This window comes from Lacerta agilis, chromosome 8, assembly GCF_009819535.1.
Source record: "Lacerta agilis isolate rLacAgi1 chromosome 8, rLacAgi1.pri, whole genome shotgun sequence".
In the NCBI taxonomy this organism is placed as follows: Eukaryota; Metazoa; Chordata; class Lepidosauria; order Squamata; family Lacertidae; genus Lacerta; species Lacerta agilis.
Genome location: NC_046319.1, coordinates 80,518,984 through 80,538,662, shown reverse-complemented (window position 1 = coordinate 80,538,662; position 19,679 = coordinate 80,518,984). Strand labels below are relative to the sequence as shown.

The 19,679-nt window shown below is 51.5% G+C and overlaps 1 protein-coding gene across 1 annotated transcript in view; it reads left to right on the top strand.

Moving 5' to 3' along the window:
* EXOC3L2 (exocyst complex component 3 like 2) overlaps positions 1–7,651 on the top strand; it is a 51,221-nt gene extending 43,570 nt beyond the window's left edge. Inside the window, exon 12 of the mRNA XM_033158560.1 lies at positions 6,324–7,651. Within this exon, the coding sequence (XP_033014451.1) occupies positions 6,324–6,636 (313 nt within the window). The 3' untranslated portion in view covers positions 6,637–7,651. The remainder of the gene's footprint in view (positions 1–6,323) is intronic.
* The last annotated feature ends 12,028 nt before the right edge of the window (positions 7,652–19,679 follow it).

Here is a 19,679-nt window from a genome sequence, read left to right as displayed (position 1 = left end):
GACGCCACTTCAGGACAGTTTGCTTCGCTGCGTTCTGAGTGGCTGCACCTTTGCGGTTCTGCGGAGCCACAAGGCTCTCTGCGGGGGCCACCCAGGCCCCACCCAAGTCCTTGCCTGACCTCCTGATCCCATGCGAATGGGCTCTTGGCCAGCACCAGGCAGCCTTGCTCCGTGCAAAAGAACAGGGAAGCACGAGCTGAGAGCTCAGGTTGCTATCTCCCATTGGGAGAGGAAAATGCCCATCAGGTGGGGATGTGCGCAACCTGAGGACGTGGAGCCCGGCCAGCGAGGAAGATTCTCAGGCCCCGAAACGGGATGCTCCAGACCTTGACCTCTTCCCTGCGGAGAGGCAAAGCCAGCGGCTCAGGGCCACAGCGGGCTCAGCTGCCGCTCGGCGCCTTTTCCCGTGCCGCGGCTGGAGGTTCTGGCGTGGATCGGGCAGCCCGATCGCATCTTCTGAGGGTGCGGAAAGAGGTGCAACCCTTCGAGGAGACGAGGGAAGCGTGCTTAGGTGGGACTTCCTAAGAGGAGAAAAAGGAGCTCCCCCGGGGGAACCGGCTGCTCAGGGAGGATGCCTGTCCCCGTGCCAGTTCTAAGAGGGAGCTAGATAAAGTTTCTCAACGTTGCGGGAAAGGGTTGGGCTCTGTGGTCTGTTGGCTCTAATCTCCACGGAGGTCCTCTCTCTCTCTCTCTCTCTCTCTCTCTCTCTCTCTCTCTCTCTCCCTCTGGCATCCTCTGCCTCTTTCCTGAACGGAGCTGAACGTTGGGAGGTTCGGGACAGATAAAGTCTTCCTTGACACAGCACGGAGTTAAACTGTGGAACCCCCTGCCACAGGAGACAGCGGTGGGCACCAACTTGGGGGGGGGCCTTTAAAAGGGGATTAGACAAATTCATGGAGGAGGAGAGGGCTATCGATAGCTGCTATGCTCTGTCTCCACGGTCAGAGGGAGCAACGCTTCTGAACACCAGTTGCTGGAAACCACAGGAGGGGAGAGAGCTCCTGTGGTTGGATCCTGCTTGCTGGTCTCCCAATGAGGCATCTGCTTGGCCTCTGTGTTGAGCCTGTGTTTTGCAAGCAGATGGGCTCGATGTCTTGACATTCGCAACAGGATGTTGGACTCTTATTATGTTCTTAGAATCATAGAATCCTAGAGTTGGAAGAGACCCCAAGGGCCATCCATTCCAACCCCCTGCCAAGCAGGAAAGACCATCAAAGCATTCCTGACAGATGGCTGTCAAGTCTCCGCTTCAAGACCTCCAAAGAACGAGACTCCACCACACTCCTTGGCAGCAAATTCCACTGTCCAACAGCTCTCACTGTCAGGAAGTTCTTCCTCATGTTTAGGTGGAATCTTCTTTCTTGTAGTTTGAATCCATTGCCCCGTGTCCGCTTCTCTGGAGCAGCAGAAAACAACCTTTCTCCCTCCTCTAGATGACATCCTTTTATATATTTGAACATGGCTATCATATCCCCCCTTAACCTTCTCTTCTCCAGGCTAAACAGACCCAGCTCCCTAAGCCGTTCCTCATAAGGCATCATTTCCAGGCCTTGGACCATTTTGGTTGCCCTCCTCTGGACACGTTCCAGCTTGTCAGTATCCTTCTTATAGAGCCTCCAGGTCCAGAGGCAGTCTATCTAGATTCCTGGGTTCTTAGTGGTATTTGACTACTCTGAGAACAGGCATCGTTTCCAGGCCTTGGACCATTTTGGTTGCCCTCCTCTGGACACGTTCCAGCTTGTCAGTATCCTTCTTATCGAGCCTCCAGGTCCAGAGGCAGTCTATCTAGATTCCTGGGTTCTTAGGGGTATTTGGCTACTCAGAGAACAGGATGCTGGGCTAGATGAGCCCCCTTTGGCCTGACCCAGCTGGCTCTTCTCATGTCCTTACCTTCGCCCCCACCCACCCACCCCACCCCTCTTTTGACAACACACATTCCCAGTATATCTTCCTAACTCCTGCCTGACCCCGGAAGCGGAATCTAAGCGAGGTAGGTCAAGTCCCTTAGGGAGCCCGGAGGGTGTCCTCCTCCTTCCTCCAAGGAGGGCCAGAGGAGTCACTCCCGGTTTTCCCAGGACGGAGGGGAGGCTGGCAAGCTAAAAATACCCGCCGCCAACTTCCACTCTGCCCGCGCAGCTCCCTCCAGCTACCAGCCGGCTGCGTCACTCAGGGAGGGCGAAGGCACTGCCTTATCGTGCCTCCTGTGTTTGTTTCCCTTTCCATCTTCCTGCTTATTGCATCCTTAGGAATTGTTTCGGAGGCGACAGATTGCCCGCTAAGTGTGGCTGACGGACGTTTCCTGTTTTATCTGGACCCGTTTCGGGCTTCTTGTTTCTTGGAAGAGGAAAGAGAGAGAGAGCGAGAGAGAGAGAGGGACATCCAGCAGGAGAAAAACAAGCGGCTGGCCTTCAGACGGGAAGTGGGCTCTGTAGCAACTTCCTGGAGAGGGTGGCAGGGCCAGAATCGGACCGGCGGTGCTGGGAGCCATAGGTCTCCGCGACCCTTCTAGGCTAGTTAGGTGTTGTCCCCACGGCTTGGAGGAAGAAAAGGTTTTGGGAATGTTGAAAACTGCAGCAAAAGTCCGCCCAGCACCACGTCTCTAACTTCAGGCCTTAGGAAGGAAGAGCACAAACCTTGTGATAATAATAATAATAATAATAATAATAATAATAATAATAATAATAATAATAATTTTTATTGTGCCCATCTGACTGGGTTGTCCCAGCCACTCAACATGCGAATGGATCCAGATTAAGGCAGGCTCTGGGTCCATAGAGCCCATCTCTCTCATATACAGACACACACAGAGATCATAGAATCCTAGAATCCTAGAGTTGGAAGAGACCCCAAGGGCCATCCAGTCCAACCCCCTGCCAAGCAGGAAACACCATCAAAGCATTCCTGACAGATGGCTGTCAAGCCTCTGCTTAAAGACCTCCAAAGAAGGAGACTCCACCACACTCCTGGGCAGCAAATCCCACTGTCCAACAGCTCTTACTGCCAGGAAGTTCTTCCTAATGTTTAGGTGAAATCTTCTTTCTTGTAGTTTGAATCCATTGCTCCATGTCCGCTTCTCTGGAGCAGCAGAAAACAACCTTTCTCCCTCCTCTATAGGACATCCTTTTATATATTTGAACATGGCTATCATATCCCCCCTTAACCTTCTCTTCTCCAGGCTAAACATACCCAGCTCCCTAAGCCATTCCTCATAAGGCATCGTTTCCAGGCCTTGGACCATTTTGGTTGCCCTCCTCTGGACACGTTCCAGCTTGTCAGTATCCTTGGGCTCAAGGGCTGTCATAAAGAAGAGGGAACAAGCTTGTTCTCTCCCGCTTTGGAGGGTAGGACTCGAACCAATGGCTTCAAGTAACAAGAAGGGAGATTCCTACTAAAAATCAGGGGAAACTTTCTGATGGTAAGAGCTGTTCAACAACGGAACAGACTCCCTCCGGAGGTTATGGACTCCCCTTGGAGGTCTTTAAGCGGAGATTGGGTGGCCATCTGCCATGGATGCTTTAGCTGAGATTCCTGCATTCCAGGGGGTGGGACTGGATGACCCCCGGGGGTCCCTTCCATCTCTACGATTCATTAATTCTATGTATTCAACTAACGCTCTTTTAAAGCCACCCAGAGCGAGTTCTGCAGTTTAAACTTTCTGGCTATTAAACTGTTGCACAGCCTTGAACCCCGAAAGGTTCCCCCAAAGTTGCCCTGCTGCGCAACCGCCCTGATCCTTCCCTCTGAGCTTCTTGCACCTCTTCAACCCGGCTGCAGCTTGCAGGGGAGAAGGGGACGGATTCTTTTGCCACATGTAGGTCACACAGGCACACCCCTCCATCACCCAGCCCCCCCTCCATCACCCAGCAATCGCCACCCTCCCCGGATCGTCCTCCCGGAGAAGCGCAGGGGAAGGAAGCTCTGTGCTTTGCCAGGCGAGACTTCCTCTGAGAAGACCCCGCTAGGATGGCGGGTGGCAGCGAGGCCGTTGCGCCCGGGTGGCAGCGGCGGGGATGGTCGGCAGGGGACGGATGCGAATTCCTAATTAGCGGAGGCCTTTCTGAAGGAGCGGTGGCCACTTCCCCTCCACACGGCAGGGCTCTCCGGTGCTGGGAAGGAGGATCTCAGAGGGCCCATTAATGCGGCGGCCAGCCTTGCGCCAGGCCCCTCGCCCCCGCCTGCCGCGCTTCTGGGCAGCCGGCAGAACGGGGCTCGGCTGATTACACGGGCCCAGCGCCAGCTTCCTGAAGTTAACGAGACATCCGAAGCAGCAGCAGGGCTTTAAATAAACCGTCTCGCAAAGACACATTTCGTGGAGGCAGGGGGAAGCTCCTGCGGACACTTGCCTCGCTTGGACCTGGAGGCGGTGGGAGAAGGGGCGAGAGGGGGAGGACAGAGCTGCTGCAAGCAGGCGCCGTTTGGGTCTGGGGTAGGGCTGGACCAAAGCAGGGCTGGACCACAGAGCTGGCCTTTTGGGATGTGTTGCAGCCCTGGGGAACTGGGAGGCCATTTGTAAAGAGCCTGGCTGTAGGATCAGGCCAGAGGGGGGCTCATCATTTTCACAGCGGCCAAATACCCCTAAGAAACTAGGGATCTGGGTAGACTGCCTCTGGAGATGGAGGCTCCACAAGAGCAGAATAAGAGCTGCTGAGCAAGGTCAAAAGGGCCCCATCTGGTGCAGCATCCTGTTCTCATAGTGGCCAAGCAGATTCTCCGGTGGGAAACCTGCAAGCAGGATTTGACCGCAAGAGAAACACTCTTCCCCTCCTGTGGCTTCCAGGGACTAGTATTCAGAAGCATTGCTGCCTCTGACAAATGAAACAGTAGAAACAACAACAGACAGCCACGGTATCTGTACCAAGATAAAATACAAAACCATGTATATCACTGGATAGAAATGTATTAATATGGAACTAAACTGAAACAATATCATCATACAAAAAGCATTCATAGATATTTCCTCAGAGGCAAAGCCTATATATGCTTTAAAACCTCAAAGTGCAATATACAAATGTTGGAGAAGGTTACACAAAGTCACTCAAACACGTGGGTATGTCCTCCCGACGGGTGGCCAGCTTCAAATCTTCCCTTTGTGTAACCTTCTCCAACATTGGGAGGATGGACCCATGTGTCTTATAGACCTTTGCATAACCATCTTTAACATTATATTGCACTTTGTATATTGTATACAAACCTTAACCAGGTTAAGATTCACCCCGACTCTCTAAGCATCTGGGGCAGGCGTGTCTAGGGTGTTTTTAGCAGGCGCCAGAAGTACAGTGAAGGCACCTGCATGAGATCAAGAGGCAGGGAGTTCCAAAGTGTAGGGGCTACCACACTAAAAGAAATGCAAAGCATTATTTGTGCCTCGCATATCCGACTGGGTGGCTTCCGACAAATATATCGGAATCTGAAGAAGTGTGCATGCACATGAAAGCTCATACCAAGAACAAACTTAGTTGGTCTCTAAGGTGCTACTGGAAGGAGTTTTTTTATTTTTTATTTTGTTTTCACCACGGCAGACCAACACCTGCCTGTAACGACAAATTTGTCGTTGTTGTTTAGTCATGTCCGACTCTTTGTGACCCCATGGACCAGAGCATGCCAGGCACTCCTGTCTGTCTTCCACTGCCTCCCGCAGTTTGGTCAGACTCATGCCGGTAGCTTCGAGAACACTGTCCAACCATCTCGTCCTCTGTCGTCCCCTTCTCCTTGTGCCCTCCATCTTTCCCAACATCAGGGTCTTTTCCAGGGAGTCTTCACTTCTCATGAGGTGGCCAAAGTCTTGGAGCCTCAGCTTCAGGATCTGTCCTTCCAGTGAACACTCAGGGCTGATTTCCTTCAGAATGGATAGGTTTGATCTTCTTGCAGTCCATGGGACTCTCAAGAGTCTCCTCCAGCACCAGAATTCAAAAGCATCCATTCTTCGGAGATCAGCCTTCTTTATGGTCCAGCTCTCACTTCCATATATCACTACTGGGAAAACCATAGATTTAACTAAGCGAACAACAGAGAACCAACACAAACGATGCTGACACCAAATCCTACATATACTAAGGAAGAAAAAAAAAAGAAAAAGAAAGAAACATCGCCCCCCCACCCCACCTTCCCCCCCTCATCCCACCCACCTCCCCCCCCTTTTTCTGCCTAATGTCTCAACAACCAAAATTGATCTGTAAAAATGTTACATGGAAAAATGCGAGAGACACTGTACACTTGTAAACCTAGAAAATCTCTAATAAAAAACAAAAAACTATACGGACAAATATATAAAAACATAATAAACATTATTATGACATTGAAAACTTCTCTTCCTCCTGCTGCAGGAAGAAGCATGTGTCTGCCATCTTGGACATCCGCGGTCTGCAGAACCAGTCCCACCGCCAGGACATCCTTGCCGCCATAGAGAGCCTGGAACTGACCGAGGATGGGGAGGTTCCCTGCCTGGACAAGGCATTCTTCAACGAGATCCCCACCAGCAAGGTCTTCTGCGTCCGCTTCCAGCTGCACTGCGTCTCGTTTTGGGGGGCGACCGGACTCTCCCGGCTTCGCCAGATGCCTCAACGGCGGCGGCAACAACGTCACCGACGGCGGCACAGGCAGCGGGCCAAAGAGAGCGAGGCCGAGTCGCAGGCGTGAGGACGGGCGCCCTGCCAAACGGTGGACTGCCTCTCTCAGCCGCCAGGTTATGGGGCGGGCGCCTGGAGCCTCCCACGTGAGTGGGTGGGTGTGTGCCTTTTCCGCCCCCCAAATATCCGCCCGCTGCAGGGCTCACACTCCGAATGAGGGCCGTGGAACCCGCTCCCCGCAAGAGCCAGCTGTATCTGTCGATTGCATTTTATTCCGCAGCCGAGATTTCGCAGGCATCCCGGCCGCATTTCAAAGTACCTGGGTGGTTGAAGGAAAGGACTCCTCTCCTGTTAACTGGGATGCAGGTTTAAAACTTTAAAACTAAGGTTGCAGGTGGGGGACCAGGAGGGGGACTTTTATGCATCCGTTACAGAAGAATCCAGCTCTGCCTGGAACAGGGAAAATCGAGCCACTGGCATATCATTTATTAAGTTGTGTTGGGAGTCTTTTCCAGGCAGAGGGCCACATTTCTTCTGAATTAACCTCCCGAGGGCCGCAGGTGGCCGGTGCCAGAGGTCAAAGTGGGCAGGGCAATGGATGTAAATTTTTACCTATGTACAGTGGGCTCGTTTCTGTGTATGCTCCCTGCTTGCCCTCCCTCGAGAGGCAAACAAGAAACGTCGTCAGAGTTCCAGAGTTCCTATTTCCAGCCAGGTGGGAACTTTTTCAGCAGGCCCAGGGAGGGGTGTGGCCTGGAGAATGTTCTGGGGGCCACGTGGAGAGGACTCGGGGGGGCGGGCACATTCAGATCCTGACACACACCTACGACGTGAACTGTTCATACGTTGAGGCTCTACTGCATAATTTAGTTCCTTCTATGGCAAGAGATGTATGGGGGTTACCCTGACCCTCCGCTCAATGTAGGGGCCACACCTCACCTCCCCCCCCCCCCCGCTTCCGCGACTCAGTTTCTCCCTTGGACCAGGGGGCAGGTGGTTGGCCCAGGACAAAACGAGGGTTGGAGGAAGCGAGGGGCCTTAAGGAAGGAAGTATACCTGCTCTGGATGTATGTATGTATGTATAAATAAATAAATGCATATTAATATAATACCACCCTTTCTTTTGTATGGCTCTAAACCACCTCCAGCATCTTCAAATGAGGCCTTTCTCCGCTCTTTGGGAATGTGGCCGGGTCAGGAGGGGGATGGCTGGTACCACCAAGTGGTACACCAAGGAATTCCTGGCCCATGTCAGTCGCAGACTCGTAGAGCTATGGAGCTGGCAGGGACCCCCAAGGGTCATCTATTCCAACCCCCTGCAATGCAGGAATCTCGGCTGAAGAAGCCCTGGCCGACGGCCATACAATCGCTGCTTCCGAGGGAGGCCGTTCCACTGGCAAGCAGCTCTTATTCTCGGGAAATTATTCTTAATAATTTCGTTGGAATCTCCTTCCTCGTCATTGGAATCCAGCGGTTTGGGTCCTTCCCTGTGGAGCAGCAGGAAGAAAAAGCTTGCCTACAAGAAAGGTTCCACTTGTGCTGTGGCTAGAAATAATCATAATCATAATAAATTTTTATTTATACCCCGCCCTTCCCAGCCAAAAACCGGGCTCAGGGCGGCTAACACTAATTAAAATCACAGCAAAAGCATAACAACAATCAATTTAAAATACAGATTAAAATACAAATTTTAAAATTTAGTATTAAAACTGCAGCCTCATTTTCAAATAGCCCACCAATAAAAGAATGAAGCATAAGTAACAAACAGAAACCAACCCAAAGGCCAGGTGAAACAGCTCCGTCTTGCAGGCCCTGCGGAAAGATGCCAAATCCCGCAGGGCCCTGGTCTCTTGTGATAGACTGTTCCACCAAGTCGGGGCCAATACTGAGAAGGCCCTGGCCCTAGTTGAGGCCAACCTAGCATCCTTGTGGCTCGGGACCTCCAAAAAGTTATTATTTGAGGAAGCACCGTTCCAAGATTATTATCGAGACCTCCGAAAGATTATTATTTGAGGAAGCACCGTTCCAAGAGGTTTCCCACTTGTCATGTGGCCAAGTGATTTCCCCTTTGCCCTCCTCCTTTTCAAGGGCAAACACATTCTTTAGTGATAGATTGGAACAAATGGACACACACACACACACCCGTATTGCTGTTTGCTCCGACTGAGCGCTAAAAAGCGATTTCCCCCAGGGAAAAGCGGCGGGACCAGAGGAAGGGTGGGAAAAGCCCAAAGAGAAAAAGACTAACTGCCTTCCAAGTCACAAAGGTCTTTCTACCTAGTCGCCTGCTGGCAAGATCCGCTCGCCGTGGGTGACTAGGCCAAGCGCTCCTGAAAGCAAGCCTTCAGGTATTAGCTCAGGGCTTGAAAGAACAATCGCATGCATGATGTTCTTGCTAATGTGTCTTGATTGCTTTTTAGAGGAGGGTGCGGGGAGCGCCCCCTTCCTCCCCGCCTGCCATTAGCCCTTCTCCGGTGAGACTCAGAAAAGCTTCCAGGAAGACCCTTGCCCACCCCAGCTCCCCCCCCGCCTCTTAACGGCTGAGGACGGGGACTCCCCTCCCCGCACATCCGCCACCCCGCCTCCCAGACGCAACAGGGTGGGGGCTAACCTGAGGCTGGCTTAATGAGTTTCCCAGCCGCACGGCTTAATTGCTCTCACGCAGCCTCCTTCCTTTGGGATCTGCTGGATCCCAGCGGCTTCCCCCAGTGATGGAGGGGGCTGGGGCAGGGAGCAGGGCAGCGAGACGGAGTCAGGAGTCAGGGACTCAAACCCGCCCCCCCCCCCCACTGAGACATTTTGGTGCCTCAGGCAGAAAACATCCTATTCCTTCCTCCTCCGCTGGTGAATCATTAACAACTGAAAAGCAAGTTTTAACTGTGCCCCAGAAGCTGTCTGAAGCAGCCCGCTTCTGCCTCCTGTCCAACAGCAGGGCCCGGGCTAGCTTGCGACCTGAGCTGTTGGTCAGGGCTTTGTGTGACGAAGGTTCGAGGCCAGGCCCAGATCATAATCAATTTGGAGACATAGGAATAGGAAGAGGAATAATTTATTATTGGCCAAGTACATTTTCCAACATACTTGGAATTTGTTTCGGCTACATTGCAATGTAAACATACAGACACTGTTCCTCTCGCAATACAAAGAAGCAAAGAAACCCCACCCATAATTTACCTCCCCTTCAGCTATACAACTATGAATTTAACAATTGAATGGCACAAGGGAAAAAAACTATTCCTGTCCCTGGCTGATTTTGTATATGAAGTCCTGTAGCGACGTCCAGGTGGAAGTAAATCAAGCAGATGATGACCGGGATGTAAAGGATCTGCTACAATTCTTTCTGCTCTCTTCCGAACTCGGGTAGCATAAATTGTCTCTATTGAAGGCAAGCTAACACCAATTACCCTTTCTGCAATTCTTACAGCTCGTTGGAGCCTTTTCTTGTCTCTCTTGGAGGCTGCGCCGTACCAAGCTGTTATAGAATTACAGAGAACAGTTTCAATGATGCCTCTGTAGAATTGGAACAACACTTCCTGGGACAATTTAAATTTCCTTAGTTGATGCAGGAAATACAGCCTCTGGTGGACCTTTTTAATAATACTATTGATGTTGCATGGCTTGCAGACAAAATGTTCTCCCTCCACCCTGGGTCAGGGGACACAGTGAGCCAAAGGTAGGCTTTGTGTGTTCCTGGAAATGTCCAAAGGACGGAGGTGCGGGGAAGATTTTGGCTGGCGGAGCACGGAGGTGTTTGGTACAAAAGGTCAGGCCCAAGGTGGAGGAAACAAGAGCGCAAGGGGGCCGGGCTTTGCTACAGCCAGAGGCTAAGGAGGAATCTGGCTCAGGTCACGTTTAAAGGTGACCTCTGCCCCCCTGCACTTTTGGAAACCGGCTCACGAAGAACTGAATCACAGCCGTTCTTCAAAGTTTGCATCGCTCTGAATTTTGCACTGCACACCTTCACCGAAATAGTGCTCACAGAGCGGCACATACGAGGGCAAAAGGACGCAAGGCGAGATGCCCGTAGCAAGGGAAACGGCGCGCAAGAAGGCATCCTATCAAAAATGCACAAATCGCTGTGCACAGATGTTAGCAAATCCCCGATGAAATGCTGCTGAATTTTCACAAGGGCCAAAAAAAGCACATTTCAAACTGATCTGCAAATGTGGAGAACTGAGCTTTCGATTGGAAAAAGGAGGAACTGAGAGAACTAGAAGCAGAAGGGATTTCCCATTCCCTAGCCAGAGCTAGGACCAAATAAATTCAGGAGAGGACGGTGGAAGAGGAATTTTTTATTTATTTAGATAAACACACACACACACACACACAGAGAGAGAGAGAGAGAGAGAGAGAGAGAGAGAGAGAGAGAGAGAGAGAGGGAGTCTTTAAAACGATGAACCCCAAAAGATTACTTGCAGGGGTGCACTCTGCACATGCTCTGAGGTACTCTCTATAAAAGAATAAAGCATGAACCCAGTAATGGATTCCCTTCTCAAATGGAATTAATTCCTTCTCTTTTGACCTCCCATTTTCAGAGGGCGGGGTAAGGCAGGAAGATAACCAGGAGGAGACACTCTGTGCGGGCTCAGAGGTGCTCCACTCCGAGTGCCTGCAGCAGAATGTGACTTCCAGATGCACCCAGAGCCTCTCACCTTACATCTCGGCTGACAGGCTTGCGTCCTCTTCAAACTTAGTGCAGCCAACCAGCCAGGGATTTAACAACAAGCCTCCTGTTTTTTTACTGCTTGCCGGGACTCGCTGGAAACAGGAGAACTGTCAAACACCCGCATGTTCAAAAGCTGAGCCTGCAACAAAATGTTGCAGCATGACACCTCCGCCTCCTAAGAGGAATGCCCCACCTGCTCAGGACTGCGACCAGCCAGCCAGCCAGCCGTGTCTGGATCCTAGATGATCCTCAGGATAACTTCCACCTCTACGAGTCTTAAAAACGTCCCAATACAGGGCTGCCTTCAGATGTCTTCTAAAAGTCAGATAGTTGTTTATTTCCTTGACATCTGATGGGAAGGACGTTCCACAGGGTGGGCGCCACCACCGAGAAGGCCCTCTACTTGGTTCCCTGTAACTTCGCTTCTTGCAGGGAGGGAACCAGCAGAAGACCCTCGGAGCTGGACCTCAGTCTCTGGGCTGAGCGATGGGAGTGGATTGGATTGGGGTGGATTTGGAGTGATTTTTGGGGTGAGGGTGGGTCGGGGTGGTTGTTTTAAATCTGTCATAATTTTGCATTTCCCCAAGCATATTCCTGACCACTTTTGCTTCTCGGTGGCCCCACTTTGGTGCCAGTCCTCGGAACCTGCCTTTGCCGCAAGAAACAGGCGGTTAATGATTTCACGCCTAAACACCTGGCAGGTTGCTTGTCCTGCAACTGGCTTGGAGGCAGACTGCTTTGAACCGACATGGGCCTGTAGCTCAGCGCCAGAAAGATGAATCCCTCTCAGCATCTCTAGGTAGGGTGGGGAGAGACTCCTCTGCCCGAAACCCTGGAAATTCACTGCTGCCAGCCAGTGTAAACATGGGCGTACCCAGGAGGGGGCAGGGGGGGCAGTTGCCCCCCCTAGAAGCAGAGTCCGGGAAGAGTCCGGGGAGGGGAGAGCGGGGAGGTAAGCAGGGCCGTCTTAGGCAGATCGGCCGCCGTGGCGCAGCGATCCCTCCGGCGCCCCTGGCGTGCCGCCTCTCCGCCTCTGTGGCCACCTCCCTCCTGCGCTGGCCGCCCCTCGGGAGGGGGGGCGAGCGCGGGATGGGAAGCAAGGGCGGCCGGCTTGCAGCCCACCCGGGAGCGGCATGGGTGGCAGTGGCTGCGCCGGCGGCGTGCAAGCGCCCGCCCACCCATGGGGGCGGGGGCAGGTTGGGGAGGGGGCGCATGGTATGCGTGCTCTCCCTCACTGTAATCGGCTCCTGAAAGGCTTGGCCCCCCTAGTTTTGATCCTGGGTACGCCCAAGTGTAGAAATTACTGAGCTGCACGGATCAGTGGCCTGACTCAGTATAAGTCAGCATCCAGGGGCTGTCGCATTCCGGACGTGACACCCGTCGGCAGAAGCAGCCCACTGGGGCGGCATGGCCTGTCCCGGCGCACTGGCTATGTCTCAGTTTCTCTGGGACGTTTTTTTCGGATCCAGCTCGGAAAGACAAACCCTCCTTTCCCCCAGCTTCCTCCCCGCCGGCCCCGTCAGGGGATATTCCGCCACCATCGCCACATCCCCCTATCAATCCCCCCTCGTGTCCTGACCTGTCCAGGAGGCCCTGCAGAAGTAAACACAGGCGGGAAAAGGCCGGACCATTTATCCTGCGAGATGTAAACTCTCTTGATGGAAGAAGAATAGCTGCGGCGGTGGCCAGGGCCCTCCTGCCAATGCGGACGCCTCCAGGGACCACTTGGCGGTCTGCTTGTGTTAGGAAAGTTAACACTTGTCCTCGGTGACATTTCCTAGAACAGTCCTCCTCCTCCCCCCGGCCGCCATCCCCTCCGTCAGAAAAAAAAACACAAACAAACACCCTGAGAAAAAATGTCTGCGCTGGGATATATTCTGCGCTCTCAAACCCACAATTCCAAAAGCCCAGGGCGACCAGAAAAAGCTTGCCTCCCTCTCCCTCGACACTAAAATTCGTGGGCCGAATGCCGGACGGATAAAAGAAAGGTGAAACACACGGTTGAACTGTGGAACTCCCTGCCACAGGAGGCTGTGATGACAAGGCAGAGATGGGTTTGAAAGAGGATTGGGCAAATTCACGGAGGAGGCTAACAATGGCTACCAGCGATAGTCGGAGGCAGCAATGCTTCTGGGCGCTATTTGCTGGAAATCGCAGGAGGGCAGAGTCTTGCTCTTTTGCTCGGATCCTGCTGTCGGGCTTCCCGTAATGGGCGGCTGGTTGGCGACTGTGAGAACAGGATGCCGGACTATATGGGCTCTCCTTACATTCTTGTAGAAACTATGGCAGGAGCAGGCTGAGGTCTGCTTACTAATTTATTTCGGAAAAACTATGCAGCGCTTGGTCGTCAAACAAACCCACCCCGAAGCAGTTTACCTCGGCAGTAAAAAACAACAACCAACCCTTTGAATCATTCAAAAGATAAAATCAGGTTCGCGGTGCTGCAAACGCTCGCCCACCCTTTCCGTAGCACCTCCTCGTCTCTTTCTTATTTGCAAAAAGTCTGATTATTTTGAGAAGCGGGGGAGCTTTCTACGCAAAGGAAAGGGGGTGCTCAGCCAACTTCCATTGAAACAACGATAATCCCTCCTGAGATCAGCAAATATCCAGTGGAAGGGAGTTCCGCAGGCCGTACCCATTTGAATAGAATGAGCAGTTCTGTCCTGAGCTGTTTGTCTCTTAGCTATCGAGTAGATGACCAGGTCTAAAGGATGGGCAGAATGGAGGGGGTGCGGGTGGGGAGAGAGAGCCAGCCCCACAAACAAATAATTTCCAACTTGGGGCTGGGGGGGGGGAGAGTGGTGGTCTGCTTTGAAACAGTGTCCAGCCCCAGTGAGGAAGAAAGTGGCCTCTATAAATAGCTGCCCCACAGATGGCCTCTGTGTGGGCCAGGCCAGCTTCCCCCCACCCCAGCCCGGTCAGGAGGCTGCCAGAGAAACCGGCCCGGCTAGAATGAAGTGGCAAGGGAAGGAATAAATCTAGTGATAGCGTCAGACCTGGAGGTCGGTTAGGCCTGGCGGAGGGGGGGGGGCGCCTGGCAGCCCTCCTCGGTGGGGAGACGCTTGGCGCTGTGGGTCACAGGGCAGCGGCCTGGGGGAAGGAAGGCCCCCACCTTCTGCTGCTGCCCCCCCCTTTCCAACTGCCCTCCTGCACGTATCCCCCCTGGACAGAGCACCAGAGGCGAGGGGGTGAGGGGGGTCAGAGGGATGTTTATTATCTGGGAAACGCAGGAAAACGCTCCAGCTCAGAAGTGCATTTCCTTCAAAACAGCCCTGCCTCTCCAAAAAGGGATAAAATACGTTTTCGTGCAGGGAAGGGAGCAGCCCAGCTAGGGACGGAGAGAGAAGGGGAGGGGGGTGCGTGAGAACCTCAGAAGAGCCTGGCTTCTGTACCCTCTGGTCCAGCATCCTGTTCTCACTGTGGCCAAAAGGAACCTAGGAATCCAGATAGACTGCCCCTGGACCTGGAGGTTCTCTAAGAACACAACAGCCTGCTGAATCAGGCCAAAAGAGGGGGGCCCATCTGGTCCAGGATCCTGTTCTCACAGTGGCCAACCAGATGCCCATCCTGGGAAACCTGCAGGCAGGATCCGAGTGCCTGAGCAGCTCCTGCCATTCCCAGAGGTAGACTGCCCTGGGCATGGAGGTTCTGCTGTTTCAGTAGACCTTCATATGGAGAGCCCTGCTGGATCAGGCCAAAAGGGGGCAGTGGCCAAATATGCCTAAGAACCTAGGAATGTAGATAGACTGCCCGTGAAGCTGGAGGTTCCACGAGAACTTACAAAGAGCCTGCTGCTGGATCAGGCCAACTTCCTGTCCTCACAGTGGCCAACCGGATGCCCATCCTGGGAAACCTGCAAGCAGAATCCGAGCACAAGATCAACTCTCCCGTCCTGCGGTCTCCAGGAGCTGGGATTCAGAGGCATTGCTGTCTTCAATAAAAGCAAGACAAACAAACAAACAAACAAACAAACCCCTTTATCCTTTTTTTTTCTTTGAAAACAGATGCAGCAGCAAAAGCAGCCTGCGCATGCTCAGAGATACTCTCCTTCCCTATGGCTTTATGCCCTGGGACCAGGTCGAAGGAAGCCCAAAGAGATTTGTTCTTATTTATTCAGTTCACAAGATTTATGCACAACGAAACCTCGTCTTTGGTCGGTATTTCCTCTTTCCATCTTTGCGCTAAAAGCATCCTTGCTGCTGTCGCTGCATACATAAACAGCCTCTTATTTTATTTTGGTAGTTCCAAACTTATTGTTAAAACAAAATTTAAAAAAAATTCTTTCCAGTAGCACCTTAGAGACCAACTGAGTTTGTTCTTGGTATGAGCAACTTATTGTTGTTCAGTCGTTCAGTCGTGTCCGACTCTTCGTGACCCCATGGACCAGAGCACGCCAGGCACCCCTATCCTCCACTGCCTCCCGCAGTTTGGTCAGACTCATGTTAGTAGCTTCGAGAACACTGTCCAACCATCTCATCCTCTGTCATCCCCTTCTCCTTGTGCCCTCCATCTTTCCCAACATCAGGGTCTTTTCTAGGGAGTCTTCTCTTCTCATGAGGTGGCCAAAGTACTGGAGCCTCAGCTTCAGGATCTGTCCTTCCAGTGAGCACTCAGGACTGATTTCTTTAAGAATGGATAGGTTTGATCTTCTTGCAGTCCATGGGACTCTCAAGAGTCTCCTCCAGCACCAGAATTCAAAAGCATCCATTCTTCGGCGATCAGCCTTCTTTATGGTCCAGCTCTCACTTCCGTACATCACTAATGGGAAAACCATAGCTTTAACTATACGGACCTTTGTCGGCAAGGTGATGTCTCTGCTTTTTAAGATGCTGTCTAGGTGTGTCATTGCTTTCCTCCCAAGAAGCAGGCGTCTTCTAATTTCGTGACTGCTGTCACCATCTGCAGTGATCATGGAGCCCAAGAAAGTCAAATCTCTCACTGCCTCCATTTCTTCCCCTTCTATTTGCCAGGAGGTGATGGGACCAGTGGCCATGATCTTAGTTTTTTTGATGTTGAGCTTCAGACCATATTTTGCGCTCTCCTCTTTCACCCTCATTAAAAGTTTCTTTAATTCCTCCTCACTTTCTGCCATCAAGGTTGTGTCATCAGCATATCTGAGGTTGTTGATATTTCTTCCGGCAATCTTAATTCCACACTTATAATGCCTAACAAAAAAGCCTCTGTTTTTTTTTTAACAAAAGTTATCTTAAACACATTTTCCAGCTCATTATATATCACTTCCCAGAAAGCTTTTACCACCCCACACGACCACCACATATGATAAAACACACCCTCTTTCCTTTAACATTTCCAGCACACATTTGAACTGGTTCTATATTTTTTTTGCAATTTTAAAGGTAAAGGGTAGAGGGACCCCTGACCATTAGGTCCAGTCATGTCCGACTCTGGGGTTGCGGCGCTCATCTCGCTTTACTGGCCGAGGGAGCCGGCGTACAGCTTCCGGGTCATGTGTCGAGCATGACTAAGCCGCTTCTGGCGAACCAGAGCAGCGCACGGAAACGCCGTTTACCTTCCCGCTGGGGTGGTACCTATTTATCTACTTGCACTTTGAGGTGCTTTCGAACTGCTAGGTGGACACATCGTTTTTCATATGATTTTCTTTCACCGAACAGCAGGGAGGCTATTTTAAGCTGCCCATCTCGGGAGCCCTTCTTTTGTGGGGATGACACATCGCCATCGCGGTGAGCAAGCCGGAGAAGGGCATGGCCTGGAGGACAGAAATAACAACGCAGCAAAGGGAAGGATGGACAGACAGACAGACAGACAGACAGACGGGAGGAAACGCTTCGTACGGATGCAGCACCCACGTCAGGAGAGGACGGGGCAGCCGGGCGGGGCAGGGGCTGAAGCAGGGGGAATTGCAAGCCCACACGCCAGGAGTGTGTGTGTGTGAGAGAGAGAGAGAAAGAGAGAGAGAGAGAGAGAGAGAGAGACCTTTAATGTTCTCTCCTGCTTACACATCTTCGTGCCCTGATCTAGCAACCAGATGAGCTGCAAACAAGGGCTCCTCTTTGTCTAAGGGATTCCCTGTCTCCCCACGCCATGAATCAGCTGATGAAAACCCCCAAGTTGAAATTGTTAATTTGGGGTTCTCACCAGCTGGACGCCATAATCATCACAATTATAACAAATAAAGGCTTGACATATCTCGCTTTGCATGTCATGAGTCTATCTCATATATTAGTTGAATTAAGTTGAATTACTGAAAGAAATGAACCTTTCCACGATATTCTAATTTTTTGAGTTTCACCTGTATTTATCGGCTTGCACTTTGATGTGGTTTCGAACTACTAGGTGGGCAGGAGCAGGGACCGAGCAACGGGAGCTCACCCCGTCGCGGGGATTCGAACTGCTGACCTTCTGATCGGCAAGCCCTAGGCTCTGTGGTTTAACCCACAGCGCCACCCGCGTCCCTTAACTCACTTTAACTGTGCAAGCCTACGTTTCCTGGTCTGGATCCTCCCTGCAAGAGAGCAGATGGGCTCGAGAGACCAAGGCAGCCTTGAGCTGCCCAGAAGTGAACCCCTTTGCAGCCCAAGCCATCCTCTCAGACAGTCTGCAATGCTTCTGGCTTCTGAATGCCCGTTGCCGGAAACCACAGGAATGGGAGAGTTTGCCTTCATGCTCATGTCCTTCTTGTGGATTTCCCTTTGAGGCAACTGGCTGGTCACTGTGATTGCAGGATGCTGGACTCGATGGGCCTTTGGCCTGATCCTGCAGCCTCTTCCTATGTCCTCACCCCACCCCCTCTGTGTGGAAACTGCATTTAAGCCAGGCACGTAGGGGTGCAGCAAAACACGGCTGTTGGTGAACTCTTGTTTTGCTTCGGTTTTATGTCCTAAAGCCTAGATTGCATTTTGTTTCTTTTCTTTCTGTTGGTAATATTGAATTTCTTCTGCATTTGCCAAACTTCTGGATTTTTGTCATTTTTTAACTCAACGGAACGCTCCCCGTTTTGCATAGCTGAATTTCCAATGCTCTGAATTTTTGAATGTCCGTCATAACCCGCTTTGGGCAACCGCTCAAAGAATCATAGAATCATCAAGTTGGAAGAGACCCCAAGGGCCATCCAGTCCAACCCCCTGCCAAGCAGGAAACACCATCAAAGCATTCCTGACAGATGGCTGTCAAGCCTCCGCTTAAAGACCTCCAAAGAAGGAGACTCCACCACACTCCTTGGCAGCAAATCCCACTGTCCAACAGCTCTCACTGTCAGGAAGTTCTTCCTAATGTTTAGGTGGAATCTTCTTTCTTGTAGTTTGAATCCATTGCCCCGTGTCCGCTTCTCTGGAGCAGCAGAAAACAACCTTTCTCCCTCCTCTAGAGGACACCCTTTGATATATTCTTGAACATGGCTATCATATCACCCCTTAACCTTCTCTTCTCCAGGCTAAACATACCCAGCTCCCTAAGCCGTTCCTCATAAGGCATCGTTTCCAGGCCTTGGACCATTTTGGTTGCCCTCCTCTGGACACGTTCCAGCTTGTCAGTATCCTTCTTGAACTGTGGTGCCCAGAACTGGACACAGTATTCCAGGTGAGGTCTGACCAGAGCGGAATACAGTGGTACTATTACCTCCCTTGATCTAGATGCTATACTCCTATTGATGCAGCCCAGAATTGCATTGGCTTTTTTAGCTGCTGCATCACACTGTTGACTCATGTCAAGTTTGTGGTCTACCAAGACTCCTAGATCCTTTTCACATGTACTGCTCTCAAGCCAGGTGTCACCCATCCTGTATTTGTGCCTTTCATTTTTTTTGCCCATGTGTAGTACTTTACATTTCTCCTTGTTAAAATTCATCTTGTTTGCTTTGGCCCAGTTCTCTAATCTGTTAAGGTCATTTTGAAGTGTGATCCTGTCCTCTGGGGTATTAGCCACCCCTCCCAAAGGGTTTGCGGTTGTTCATATTTTTACTATTATTATTTAACCCCTGGGGGGGTTTGTCTGTATGAATCTGTATTTTATTCTGAATCCATGTTATGGGTCGTTGGGCCACAATTATTATTTTGTGGGTTTTTTATATTGTAAATTTCTTATTGTATTGTAAATTTTTTGGTGGAGAACTGCCCTGGGATCTGCAGATGAAGGCGGTGTACAAATTTAATTAATTAATTCCAATAGCAGCTCGTGGTGGGAAAGGGCCATATGACTCAATCGATCAGTTTTCAACCCAACATCTTTATGTTCTCTGTGCCCATTAAGGAAATGACTCTAAGCTGTCAAAAGCCCAGGAAAGGCCACCTCTTCCCTCGTCCGGACATTACGTCATTTGTGTCCCCCCTCCCCGATATAGCGACCGAGTGGCACATTTTTTGCCAAGCCCCTCCCATTTTACGCACTCTGCCCCCCCTTTCCCCTCCGCAACAGATAAGGTCAGTAGCCCCTAATAACTTATTCCCCAGGCTTTCGTCTGTCTGGCCTAGAGG